The following is a 14,467-nucleotide window of genomic DNA, read 5'->3' on the forward strand; positions in this document are numbered from 1 at the left end:
ATCGTTTCAAGACTTACTAAACCTATACCTAACGTCATGTAAGGTAATACTATATACAAGAAAATAAAGTCCCCAATGATCGAGTTTCTTCTGATTATATATTTTACTTCGTACCTTGGAATATTGAACCTACACGAGTGTGATTGAACCTCTTTCAAATTACTTCTGCGAATCTCAGTGGGATATAACACCAGAAAGTGTTTACCCCAGGCAATTGTGGTATCATCCTTGAGACGAGGAACAATGCACTTACGCTTACATAACCAGTGAATTTATATCGTGGACACATAGGAGGTTAGAGTGAACTCATCCTACGTTTAGTGTATCATAGCTAAACGTGGAGTAAGTATAAAAGCCTGGAAATTCCTCTCTGCTCAAAATCAAAGGATGTGGGCAAAAATGACGATAAAGCGTCCGCATCCTTGATGTAATGGGACATGGAATAGCAAAGACCCGAGGTTGAAAGTTCGCCCCATGCAGGAGTTGCCCATGTGGCAAAGGAAGGCGCAGTGATCTTGCCCTTGAGGCTCCCATGAGCCTGTGACCCTGCGTCACTTTTCTAGGCTTTATTATGTGAATTTTGACCTTATGGTTTCAGAGGAGATGGTTCTACAGGCAGCCAGAGTTATCTAGAAAACCACTGCAGCTGGGGCGACAGCTAGAACCTCGCAGCCTCCCACAGCAGGCTGAGCACTGTCACAGATGATCCGTAGGTGTGCCCATAGATAATGGCATGCACTGTAACTACACTGTCATGATTGATGGATACTGCATACAGTAACGGTATTAGTCCTTGAAATCTGACTGGATACTTTGGACTGGATAAAAAGTAATTAAAAATAAGTTGCCCTCGAGTCAACATTCTTGAAAAATTACTGCACATCAGTGTACCTTTAAGTACGGGGAGTAATAAGAAACGGAGAAATAAGGGTTTCACCTAAAGCATCCTGCTCTCTAAGAAGAAACCAAGAGGGAACCAAGACCTCACCTCAAGCATCCCACTCGTCAAGAAGAAACCGAGAGGGAACCAAGGCCTCACTTCAAGCACCCCACTCGACAAGAAGAAACTGTGAGGGAACCAAAGCCTCACCTCAAGCACCCCACTCAGCAAGAAGAAACCGAGAGGGAACCAGGGCCTCACCTCAAGTACTCCACGTTCCATGTCGATGGTGACGCCGCCAAGGCAGAAGGTGTACTCCCGTCGCTCGTAAGGGAGGATCACACACCGGTACTGGAACTGCCGCAGCTGGTGTATATGGAGCACCAAATGGCCAGGGGAACCAGGCCTTCCCCGGGATTCTGTACACAGCAACTTTGTTAGCCACATATCTCTTAACACTGACCACTTGAAGGAAAGAAATACCTTACTTTTATTTTAGATCGGTTATTATGTTATGAAGAGGTTAGCATCAGGGGGGATCAAATTTAATTTCACATTTCACTCGCCAGATTTTTAAATTAGGAATAGGCTTTCAGGCCCATATCAAATCTGGACTTTCTTTTTAAGAATTTAATTATAAATTTTTCTTTTAGGTCCTATGGGTCCAATTCTGAAATTTTAGTGGTCACTGAAATATAAATGGGGGCTGTGATTGGCTGGTTGTTTTAAAACAAAGTTTAAGAATTTATTTCAAAAGGAGGGAAAAAGGGTATTTAGAAATAGATGAACAGGTGGAAAAGAATAGTGGACAGATTGAAAACCTTAAAAAATTAGGTTTCCTTCTAGTCCTAAAGGAATTGATTATAGACCTTTTAGTGTAAAAATTAAGCTATTTCTATCATATCATACTTATAAAAAATTTGTATTTAATAATCCTTGATCTAGAAATGGGCTAACGAAAATGAGTTTGAATACTGACTATCATTTACAAAAACCTTTGAACAGATGTAGACAAAATTGAGAAATTGTTCCTCAAAAAGGAAAAAGAGTTAAAACGATAGAAAAAATGGGAAGAAGAGAGAGAGAGAACATATATTAGTAGCAAATAAAAGCATAAAAAATGGTATAAAGAAAACAGAATGCCTGAATTACTTAACCAAATCTTGATGTTAACGCACAATATAATTCAGATAAATTATTTACCTACTGCTAACTAAATGTTACTTAAAAATAAAGATACACTGCTACTTTGAAAGTAGGATAATTGAAAATAGTACTTTTTTGCTACAGTTTGACTTTTAGACTCCCTAGTAATGATAAATGAAGTGATTCTGTTGTTTTACCTATGTTTCAGGTAACAAAATGAACAAACTGAAGTCAGTCTCTGGTTAGCTGCCCTGAGCAAAAAGTACACCTTAAATGTTAATTTGTGAACAACCGGCCTGCCACTGCACAGCGTGATAAACACAGACCAACAATCCAATTACAGGTTTGTCTTTCTACTCTCTACTCTATCAGGTCAAAAAGCCAAGCTCTTCTAAACATCCTAGTCAACATCTGTGGATATCAATGCTTCATTCATCAAGTGGTCCACAACTGTTGATGTGTACCAACGTGAGTCACAATCGGGGGAGTATCATTCCCTTGGTTGAACGTATAGTTTGTGATGGTTAGTGTCATTCTTCATCTGAGGGGCAGGAAAAAGACTCTGCCGACATATCGGTCAAATATCAAACGGAAGACAGAAAAGCCTCTGCCAACACCTGGAGACTTAAGTCGATAGATGTGGACAAAGGCTTGGTTCCTTCGACATCCGTAGACACATCAACAGAAGGGCACACGCTCCATCATTGTAATATGTATATGAACATTTGACCAGTATTCATTGACAAGTATCCACATCTCTGGATTTCTGCTAACGTATGGGGATCAGCTGTCAGCCTTTGACTACCCCCCTAGTCACCATCACCAGACGTCAATAGCCAAGCGACAGAAGCAAGATGACAATAATCCCCAAACGTCAGCATTGGGTCCAGTGGGGGGTAGCTGTCAACTTCTTTTGGAATCTGTAGACTCTAAAGTAACCACCTTTGACCTGTGTATCCACAGTTGAAGCTCAGAGAGATAAAAAAAAGACACACTCATGCTATAGCAAATACTGAGAAAGGCTCTAAGATATTACAGAGACAAGGAGGCCAACTAAGAAACATAGTCCGTTACCGTCCAGTTTTATGGGTCAAGTAAGGCTCGGGTGTTGGAGGGGGGAAGGAAACTCGACACTAACGTTGCTGTTACTTAGTTTTAGTCCTGCTACAAATTCTTCACATGAATCTACTCAGGACTGTAAAAAGACTCGGATAAATTTGAGGCCACGACCTGTGGATGATCCCAGTAGCATGTCCTCCTTTGACGAAGAGGTGAAGGAGTATATATGTATAGGAGATAATCTAGATCAGAAAATAGGATATGATTATTATAATCTATAAGGAATATAGGTACTTTTGATTTGACATGATTGACATAGAGGAAATCTGCATGAATGGCAAAATATGCATGTGAGTGTATATACATACACACAAACACTATATATATATATATATATATATATATATATATATATATATATATATATATATATACTTTATGACCACGGGGAAATGAAACACAATTAGTTCCCAAGTGCACTTTTATGTGATAATCACATCATCAGGGGAGATGAAAGAAAAATGTAAGTCAGTTGATATACAACGGAGAGACGTAGCTAGGACGACATTTGGTAAACAAGTGACTACCTGAAGGCAGGTCAGGTGCGTTCAAAGTCTGGCAACATGCATATCATGAAATTCATAATGTGGACAAGAAAGAGAATTGTTTACAAGTTTTATCAACTTAGTTATCTAATTTGTAGTGAAGGTCTATACAAATTAGATAGCTTTATTGTTAAGATTTGTAAACAGTTATTTTTCTCGTCCACATAAACTTTATGATAAGCATGTTGCCAGACTTGAACGCACCCGACCTTCATTCGGGTAGGAACTTGTTTACCAAATGTCGTCCTACCTACGTCTCTCCGTTGTATATCAACTGACTTATATTTCTTTCTTGTATCTCCCCTCAACTTTTGTTACAATTCCCTGTGGTCATAAAGGAATATACTTGATCACGTGCTCAATCGTGATCTTTTCCATATATATATATATATATATATATATATATATATATATATATATATATATATATAGTAGGTTTGTGTATGCAAATGCCTTTTTCCTGTGTTCGTAAAATTTGACAAAAACACTTGAGATTTAATCTGCAATTGATCTAATCTGGGATACGAGGTTAGTTGAGAGATTTGTCAGCTTCAGCACTTAAAAACATGTGTAAGAACTGCAGACCAGTTATATTTTATGCTCTGGATGCCTTAATCACATATTTTATTCATTTTAGCCAACACTGGGTAAGCAAAGAGAAAGGGCAGTTGGAAGGTAGTGTGTGTGAGGAGCAGTGTTTTTTTTTTTTTTGCCGTGTTGGGGAGAGAGAGAAAATGACCTGGGACCCCCCCGAGGTGGGACATGGCTGGGCTGGTGTCAAACCTTGTTAATTCGAAGCAGAGGAAAACGAAGGGGGCTTTACCTGAGTATATTTCGAACATCAGAGTTACCAAAGGTTCGAAACACCTGTGGTTGGTAGGCAGTAACCCACCAACACAATGGTATATATATATATATATATATATATATATATATATATATATATATATATTATGATTTTACCCAAGGACCAATGTCTGAAAAAGTCCTGGTGTTGCCCAGGATCTCTTTCTAAAGGATCCAACAACCCAAGGCTGCGCTACTTACAGTAGCAGGGGTAAATGTAGACTCCTTTGTAATAAGTTCTTCGACGAGACTGTACTTGTAAAGATGTAGCCTCACAAAGATACTTTTCACTCGTGATGCAACCTCTTGCAGGCGGAGCCCGGTAACATATATATATATATATATATATATATATATATATATATATATATATATATATATATATATATATAAACCAAATTTGAGAAAATCTAAATTTGACTGATTTTGAATATCTTTGGTAAAAATGTGGATTTATTGTTTCACACTGTTTTGTATATGGCAGTCACCCTGGTAACAGAAGTATAATTTAGTTATCAAATTTTTTGGGATAAAATTTCATCCTTTTTGACAGGTGCGGCGGGATGAGTTTTCTATGCCGACTCTTTGTTGAGTGAATTATTTGAGGATGTATTTGATTAAATGGACTTTAATACCCTTAAGTAGAGCAGTGTGATCTTCGAACACATTGTTACCACCCTTGAGCACGACAGTGTGACCTTAGGGTATGATTGTCTTTGACTTTTGACCTAAACCTTGAGAGATCAGGTCAAAGGCCACCATACCCGTGGGGTCATAAGGTCGAGCTTATGGGTCGGGCCGTTATGTTCAAAAGGTCATGAGATGAGCCTTATTAACAAAAAGATTAAAGATTAATCAAGTTACCATAGATCATCTATTTACTCGAGGAATCCAGTCTGTCGCATTAACCCTGAATGTGATTGCACAACTCTTCGTGAGAGACTAAAAAAATTTGGAAGTATTTAAGATATTCAAAAATTTTGCAGACGATCTCTTTCATCATTGAAGATTTTTAAGGCAGGGGAACTTATCATCGAGTTCGTTCAGCATAGTAAATTAATTGCTTCAGCTGTAATACATCCAGGATCTAGTTTAAGAAAAAAGAAAATAGTTTAAGAAATCTGCATGTAGATATTTATTTTCATTCGTCAAATTATTAAGTAATTACTGTATGATATTATTGCATATAAATCTGCTTCATTATGAAATGATTCATATAATAATTGATAATCATGTTTGCTTCAACTTGTAAAGTGATTTACTATGATACCCAAATGGTAATGACAAAGAAAATTCGGTTAAGTTAATACATTACTTTTTTGTTCACTGAAAGTACTTAAGATTACTTTAAATCCTCAGACTACTTAATAACCTAACTTTATTAAAACTTGAGGAATTATTCAAATACAGTTTGTACTTTTGTAAAATTTGTCGAATTGGTCTCTGTGAAGACTAACCAATTGTTATGAAAGGGTCAGGTATCGTACCGGGTCTAAACTTAGAAAAAGGGAGGTGTCTTCTCCATTGAAGAAAGAAAACCAATATTTGAGGGGTAACTTTAGTATTGCCATCCAAAAAGGTTTCCGGATCGGGACAGCACCTCTGACGAGTTAACAAGGCTTGACTGTACACTTGCTCTGACGCACCAGGCCGGGATGCAGACTCTACGGGACTACTAGACTTGTCGGCGAGGCTACCTCCTCCTCCTCCTCCTCCACCTGCTCCGCCTTCTGCTGCTACTCCTACTACGCCTGCAGAGGTGTCGGTTGTCACTAGAGTAGCCTGCGAACCATTCATGCTTCGGGAGGATGTACCGCCATTCAGTCGCGTTGAGTCTGAGTTCAGTTGGCTCCGAGATCCAGAAGACGTCACTGCCGAAGTTAGTGGTGCTGTTAGTGGTACACTGGGGGGATGGGGTGTTAGTGACGTTTATTGGTACAGTGGGATAACTAGCGATAACTAGGTCGTTTGGAGGGCTGGTAGTAGTACACTGGGGGTCATTATGGCACTTAGGGGTTGTATGGGGTGCTGTTACAGTGTATGATAGTAGTAGTTAATGTCAGTGGGGTCGTTTGGGGTGTTGTTAGTGGTATAGTGGAGTAATTAACGACACTTGGGATTGTTTGTGGTACTAACAGCGGTCATTTGAGAGAGATTATGGCACACGGGACTTATCTGTGGTGTTAGTGGTACAATGGAGTGGTTAATGACCAGTGGTAGGGTATATGGAACCCAGGATAAGGTGACATGGTCGTTATAATGTATTCTAGGAGTAAACCAAGTTTGATAGTGTAAAAAAAGAGTACTTAGTTTACAAGGTTATTACTATGAACGGTTAGGTTAGTAAACTATAGAACTGATCACTAAATGGTATACAATATCAAAGTATCCTTGTGTATATTCATCTTCAGTTATTGTATAGACCAACATTTGTAGTATTCACAGAAAAATCATGAGAAATTTTCCAGTTGAATACTTTATACCATTTGGGATAAGGCAAAATGCAATAGATATGCTTTCAAGATACAAAGATTAATCAGTCATAATATCATTCTAGCTCACCATTTTACCCAGGTGTAGAATATTAATGATTAACATCATTTCATGAATCTATATTAAAAAAAATTCAATGTGTATTATTCAGTGGGTTGAATGAGGACGATGGATGGTGCCAAAGTAAAGAGGCTGTGGGATCAGAATCTCCTTTGCCTAAATGTCAAACAGGTCCTAAAGAGAATCGGGGAGGATTCACTTACCAAAAAAACGACTTGAGAAAAAAAAGGATAAATTTTCTCTTTTAAAGGCACTGTGATGCTCAGATGACTTTAAGGATATAGGTAATGGTTATGACAAGCTTAGAGGAAGAGAGAGAGATGAAAATTCGCGTCATAAGATTATAAAAAGTTAAAGTTCGCTTGGAAACTCTTGAGATTTGTGTAACTTTATACCCCCTTGAACACGACGGTACGACCCTTAGGCACGACCCTTGAGTGCACTGTAGTGCATGTATGAATAATATTTGTTTGTATAATCTGTGTTTTGGGGGGAGGGTTTTACACATGTTGCCCCGTCTCTTAACCATATATATATATTTATATGTACCATGTCTTCAGTTCTATGCAAGTATGCGCACACCCCAGCCTGAGCCAGGTTCACATCTATCGACCAGCTCCGAGGACAGGATAAACACCTAGTTATAGTATAGACCAAATTCCACGCCCAGGATTCGAACCATTGCGGGTCCGACCACAAGCGGGCCCGTGCATCAAGGAGGTAATGTGAATATTGTTTGTATGTTATGGGGAGAGAGTTTTACGCTCGCTTTGCCCCATCGCTTTACCTTGCATGTATTTATCATGTCTTCACTCCTATATATATGTGTGTGTCTGTGTGTGTATAATTACCTATTTGCATTCGTGACAAAACGCGAGTGTGTGTATTAAAAGATAATCCGTCCATGGATTCAACATCATAGGCTTACATAATAATGTCTTTGATAAAGCACAAGGTTGAATCTAGGAAGTGACGTAATAGTATCCTTAAGAATAAAGATAATAAATACTACGAAAATATAAGTAATCTATGAGAAGCACTGTAAACTAAGATCTCAGGCTGGTGCTCATGAAGGATGAACTGCCTATGTACGTACGAAAGCAAACACCACATACGTATCTACAAATCTACTCTACATACGACTAAAGATGCAAGTAAAGACAGGTAGGTCGGGACTCAAAAGTATTATCTAAGGTACTTCTAGAGTTGTCATAGTTTGAAAACTTTCTAGGAACGTAGATCTTTACCTTATATCTCTGATTCAGTGGATATGTATATCAAGTATTCCAAGGTATTAGATACAAGATAACTTATCTATGACTTACACACACCTATAGAGGAGAGGGTGGACATTAGTAATACGTAGATCGTTTGTTTAAAAAGGAAACAAAATATCACTACTTCATCTCATGGCAATATATCATTCTACTTCATCTCATGGTAACCATTTACTTCAAAATGTTTTCCAGAGTGTCCCTCAATGTCCTGGAGCTCTCTTGACTGACTAACAGATCCGCGACAAACTCTTTGTGAAGTTCGACTTCCAGGAAAGCGAGTTTACTAATTAATCAACATTGCGTGCTGAGGTACAGTAGCCACAGACGAGTGGAATGAGAGACCCATCAACAAAGGCTTTGGGGTACAGAAGCTATCGAGGATGAACTGAAACCTTCCAGTAAGGCTGGAAGGACAAGAGCCACAGAGGATGGATTGAAACCTTCCAGTAAGGCTGGAAGGGCTAAGAGCTATCGAGGATGGACTGAAACCCTCCAGTAAGGCTGGAATGGGTAAGAGCTACAGAGGATGGACTGAAACCTTCCAGTAAGGCTGGAAGGGGCGAGAGCTACAGAGGATGGACTGAAACCTAGTAAGGTTGGAAGGGCCAAGAGCTACAGAGGATGAACGGAAACCTTCTAGTAAGGCTGGAAGGGCCAAGAGCTACAGATGATAAAACCCTCCAGTAAGGCTGTAAGGGCCAAGAGCTACAGAGGATGGACTGAAACCTAGTAAGGTTGGAAGGGCCAAGAGCTACAGAGGATGGACTGAAACCCTCCAGTAAGGCTGGAAGGGCCAAGAGCTACATAGGGTAAACTGAAACCCACCAGAAGGCACACCATTGTATAATCCAGCCCACTCGGCCGTAACAAGCGCCCAGTCGCCTTCATGAGTCTTGATGACCATTCCTCTCTCTCCTCGACGTGGGTTCAGCGATATGGTCCTGAAGTTGTGGCCGCTCTGAAGTACAAGGGATAGAGACATGGTATTGTAGTACTAGGGACAGAGACATGGTATTGTAGTACAAGGGATAGAGACGTGGTACTGTGGTACAAGGGACATAGGCATGGTATTACAGTACAAGGGATAGGTAGGTGGCGTTAGAGTGCAAGGGATAGAGACATAGTATACAATACAAGGGATAGGAACGTAGTGTTGTAGTGCAGGAAATGGTGTTATAGCACAAGGAATAGGAAAATATGATGGTCTTGAAGTTGCTGTTGTTTTGTAATACAAGTGATATCATTGGCTCATTGCCATTGATGCAATATGGTCGCTATAACTTACTAGTTATATGGTACTTGCTGAAGTTGTTGGCCGACCTGAAACACGGACGATAGCACATTTGGTGATGAAGTTGTTACAGGACCTGAAACATCTGACGCTGTGCTTATACTGGTTACAAGTTGCATTGCGTTGACATGACCCGGGAATATGTTGGCTAATTAATTAACTCGTGGTGGGCAAGATAGAAAAGCAGATTCTGTATTTTGTTCCTTGTTTAACGCTGCTGGCTATATTTACAGAGAGAAAATGGGAGGCACTATTAATGACTACGTTTAGATACTAGTCGGCTTGTTTAGATACTGAAGTAGCAGATATGAATGCTGAGCAACTAGGTTTAGATATTATTTACTAAGATACCGAATTACTAGATCTCTGCACAGATCTGCTAGTTTAGATACTAGCTGATCTAGATACTGATCTACGAGATCTAGATGATGAACTGCTAGATAACCACAACGTAGGAATTGCTTATATCGTGATGGGGAAACTCAAGACTCGGGGAGTGTATCATCAGCCCCGTCACCTTTTTTAAGTTGTTTAAAACAGTTACAAGGTCTATATATATATATATGTGGATTTACCATAAATACGGTCAAAAGAAATTATACATGATCTTAGTGTTTCCTTGTAGAATGATCTTTTGTATGGATTGCACAGGAACGCCTTCTTTCAGCTCCTGAAAGACCGTGTGTCGGCCGCTGGATGTGTCACTCTCTGGAATATCTTGAGTTTGCCCTTGTGTCAGCCTCCTTAAATCCAAGTTCAGCCCCTGGAACACCTTGTTTCATCTCATGGTACACCTTGTTTCATCTAGAACATCTCGTGTCAGCTCCTGGAATACTCCTGCCTCGCGACCCGGACCCATTAGCCAAGCTCTGACTTCGTAATTATTAACATCATTACAGAAGCAGTGAAGCAATGCATCACCGGAATACCAGACTCACTTGGTCCCCAGCTGAGCTGCCTGCCTGAACCACCTCTCATAACACAGTGCTATGTACTTGCGGATCTGCTGTATCTGTTTCATTTACTTATAAGACTCGTATGTAACCAAGTTTGTCGTAATTTTCTGATGAGGGATAGGTTTTGTCACTATGTAACCATGATTTATTTAGTTTTTGAGATGCAGTTAGAACACTTAACTGCAGGGGTACTTTTATGACTCGCTATGTAGTGTCATAGTATAATCGGCCTTGGGCCGCTAAGGCACAGCTGGCGAAGTCCAGCATGGTCCATTATTTTCGATAAAGCCTTCTTCAGGAGTCTTGTAGAGACTACTTCATCAAAGCTAGTTAAGAAGCATTACTCCTAGCTCTTGCTTCAAGTTCTCCCAGCTAATAATTCTGACCCACAGTAACATATAGTAACCTATTTAGCGTTGGGAAGGCCCTAGGGTGTTGAGACAAAGAGGACAACGTCCTCTTGCCTCGGTAATGTAGGCAAGGACCTGGGCTGTTGGGGACAAAGAAAGCAACGTCCTCTTACCTCGTTAGTGTACGCGAGGTCCTGGGGTGTTGGCACCGTGGTGTTGTCGACGGTGTGCGACACAGCCACAAGGTGTCGGCCGCTGGAACTCTCAGCGTACAGGTGTACAGCAGAGTGGAGCAACGTGCGGGAGTGGTAGACCTCGACCTCCAGCACCTGCGGTCGGTGGGGCCACGTCTCGTTCACTACCCTGGTGAGGCACAAGCCTGGGGTTAATGACAAGCAGATGTGGTGGTCGCCAGAAGCAATATGGAGGTCATAAGGGAGGAAGAGTTCATAATGAGAGAGAGATGAAAGGACTTGCTGACGATAATAGATATGAGGGACCATGAGAGTGAGGGGGTGATGATAGTGAGGAAGAATTTGTGAGTGTGATGGTCAAGTGACAGTTAGATCGCAGTCAAGAAGGTTTAGAAGAGACCGACGGCGTTGGACAACAGAGTTTGCTCTTTGTACCGAGGGGAATGTGGGGTTTCGTGCGACAGTGATTCATAAAGTACAACAAATGGCAAGCTTAGCGAGGATCTGATGAGCGATGGAGCTGACGGAGTGATAACTGTAGGGATGACGAATTCTTATAGTAGTGTCGAGAATTCTGATAACCATTGCAGGTTTTTCCTTTCGTTTTTAATTGCGATCGACGCGACATGGGAAAAGTATGCCTCAATCATGGCCATCTTGGGTGAAAGGGGAACATAAGGGAAGAAATAGATTAAAGAAATCAATCGGAGCTCCTTGGGCGTTTCCAGACCTCTCTCTCAAACGTAGCAAAGGTTATAGGGAGACGGATAGACGAGAGGAGGAGGAAGAAACCTCCACATCATCGCTTGTCTACGGAAGGAGGAGGTATCATAGCGGTCCATCCCCGTTTGTCTGATCACATTTGAGTCACAGGTCCTAGCCTTGGTGATAGGGATATATTTATAAGAGCTCACGAGAGCAGTGGCCAGTATGATAGAGATGGGGCAGCAACATCCAGGAGGAGAGGGAAGGACTGCTGGTGAGATGATGCCCGGTGAAGTAATAAGCTGGAAGGCTTTTGATTACACTCTGGTTAATAAAGAGGTGGAGGAAGGATCACCCAAAATATAGACGAGCAATAATCCATATTGGAGCTAATAAGACGCATGTAGCCATGATATACCTGCTCACAAGAGAAATAATTACGGCAACTACACAGCACCACCAGGTTTTGGGAAGCAGACTTCGGAATGTTGATTTTATTGGGTTTGCAAGATAGAATGAGAATATGAATTATGTATTAGATCTTCAAAAACGAGTTAATATCTATAACAAAATCCTCTGGGAAGGGAGTTTGACATATTTGCACAATATCGGGTGCAAAACAGAGGTTTTGCCAATACCTATATATGTAGACTGTTTCTGTATCATATATAGTAACTCCGCAAAAGAATTCTTTTGATATACAAGAGGCATGTACCCACAAAACAAAACTCTATTAGGGGATACAAGTTCGGCTTTGTGTGTATTTGGGACACATACACACACGGGGTGTCTGTACATCTCTTTGAGGCTGCATTCCACGTGGTAGCAAGGTAAGATACGCACCTTTGGGGTGGGAAAGTCGTCGACGATAATGTATTCCTGTCCTCCACTGACGATGTTATGACCTCGATGAAGAAGGGAATTATCATTTGCCGTGTTGCCACTGGCAGAAGGCGTCCGCGGTATTTAGCACGAACCTAAACATCCACACGTTTTCTTCAATTGTATCCCACTGAAACTAAACATCCACACAGGTGCGCTTGTATCCAATTGAATCTAAACATCTATATACGTTTAGGACCTTTGTATCTCACTGAATCCAAGTATCTACACATAATTTGTACACTTGGATCTCTCCATAAATACCGTTTACCGTTGCTGTAAGATGAAGATCCCAACAGGCGAACATAACCACTCACGGCTGTGAAACAGAAGACAAGGCAGTGGCCATTACCACACCCTCATAAAACAGGGACGGTCAATAGACTTTACGAAACATGGCCATTAAAAATGACAGGAGGCAGGAACCAGCTTGATGAACGCCATTTGAAGAGACGAACGGGTTTTCAATAAGTGATAAAGTTCCAGGAAGGAGAAATTTAGTGTGTGGTGAATTATATCAGAGAATAGTGTAGGCGTGGCGGGAGGAGATGGAGAAAGGGAGAGAGAGAGAGTGTGTGTACTTGCGAATACTTTCGACGAATTTTTGCCGAAAGGTATGGCTAGCGCGTAGCGCTCGCCGCAATAGGATATAGAGTTACGAAGAAACGAATCATGCGAATTACTCGCTGTTGAGCCAGGAAGGAAAGACAGCAACCTGGGCCAGAGGACTGAAACTTGACAGCCACTTCGACAGCACCAATGCTGGTATCACCAGTGGCGCTCTTGGTAACACTACCACCATTGGACTGCACCACCACTAACACCTGCACCACTGCAATCATCACCACTGGTAGCATCCCACTTGCAACCATCACCAAGACTAGCACCGTCGTGAATGGTGCCTGACTGATATAACTGATCATTCACCACCATTCTCACCTCCACCACCTCCATTCTCATCTCCACCATCGGGAAGATCCCCCTGCAAGAGACCCAGGCGAGGAAATTCCCTCCGCCCTATATTCTCCGACCAAAATCAGCTGTGAATAGCGTCCTGGGATAAGCAATATTAATGGCAGGTTTGGCGGCTCTGGGAGGAAGGAAGGAGGGAGGGAGCAGGAAGGTAGGTGCACGGTACGGAATGGGATGAATTACGGATGAGGAAGAAGGAGCGGGTGTGGTGTTGGAGGAGGAATGGGATGGAACGGTTACAAGGATGGAGGAACGAAGAAGGGAAAAACTAGAAATGAGAAGAACGAAAGGAAATTCAAATAATGAGGGATAAGAAGACGATAGATTATTTGTACAGAGAATGGAAAAAAAAAAAAAAGATTGTGGAAAATAATGACTTAAAAAACCTACCGATTTCAGCAATATCTTTTGGAAGGGGAAAAAAAAAAATCGATCCCTGAATCCCATTTCCCGATTCCCAACGTGAAGTAAAACTATAAAAGGCCATTTCCCTAGCAACCACCATAGACACTCATGTACGCTGCCATACATTCCTTCAAGCTAACTTAGCAATGACGTTTTCATTCTTGTAAGCTAACGTACCACCAACATTCACTCGTTCCTTCCAGCTAACGTACTAGCAGCGTTCATTCATCCCTTGAAGGTACTCACCATTAATGTTCATTCATTCTTTCAAGCTAAAGTACCACCAACATTCTTTCTTCCTTCATGCTAACTTAATATCCAAGCGTTCATTCATTCCTTCCAGCTA

The 14,467-nt window shown here is 41.1% G+C and overlaps 1 protein-coding gene and 1 long non-coding RNA gene across 3 annotated transcripts in view; one reads left to right on the forward strand and one right to left on the reverse strand.

The window, feature by feature from the left end:
- The window catches only part of LOC139749012 (uncharacterized), a 96,729-nt gene extending 87,630 nt beyond the window's left edge, over window positions 1-9,099 (forward strand). Inside the window, exons 4-5 of one of the 2 annotated variants that reach the window (XR_011712865.1) lie at window positions 599-2,369; window positions 7,650-9,099. This is a non-coding gene — a long non-coding RNA (uncharacterized lncRNA). Of the gene's footprint in view, window positions 1-598; window positions 3,467-7,649 lie in introns of those variants that run through there. The other variant, XR_011712864.1, reaches the window with a different exon arrangement.
- Window positions 1-14,467, reverse strand: part of LOC139749011 (uncharacterized) — a 253,789-nt gene that overhangs the window by 7,626 nt on the left and 231,696 nt on the right. The window contains exons 11-14 of the mRNA XM_071662392.1: window positions 11,137-11,326; window positions 9,192-9,324; window positions 6,183-6,407; window positions 1,142-1,299 (exon numbers count right to left, since the gene is read on the reverse strand). Of these exons, the coding sequence (XP_071518493.1) occupies window positions 1,142-1,299; window positions 6,183-6,407; window positions 9,192-9,324; window positions 11,137-11,326 (706 nt within the window). The remainder of the gene's footprint in view (window positions 1-1,141; window positions 1,300-6,182; window positions 6,408-9,191; window positions 9,325-11,136; window positions 11,327-14,467) is intronic.

The sequence above is a fragment of the Panulirus ornatus genome, chromosome 6 (assembly GCF_036320965.1).
Source record: "Panulirus ornatus isolate Po-2019 chromosome 6, ASM3632096v1, whole genome shotgun sequence".
Taxonomy (NCBI): domain Eukaryota; kingdom Metazoa; phylum Arthropoda; class Malacostraca; order Decapoda; family Palinuridae; genus Panulirus; species Panulirus ornatus.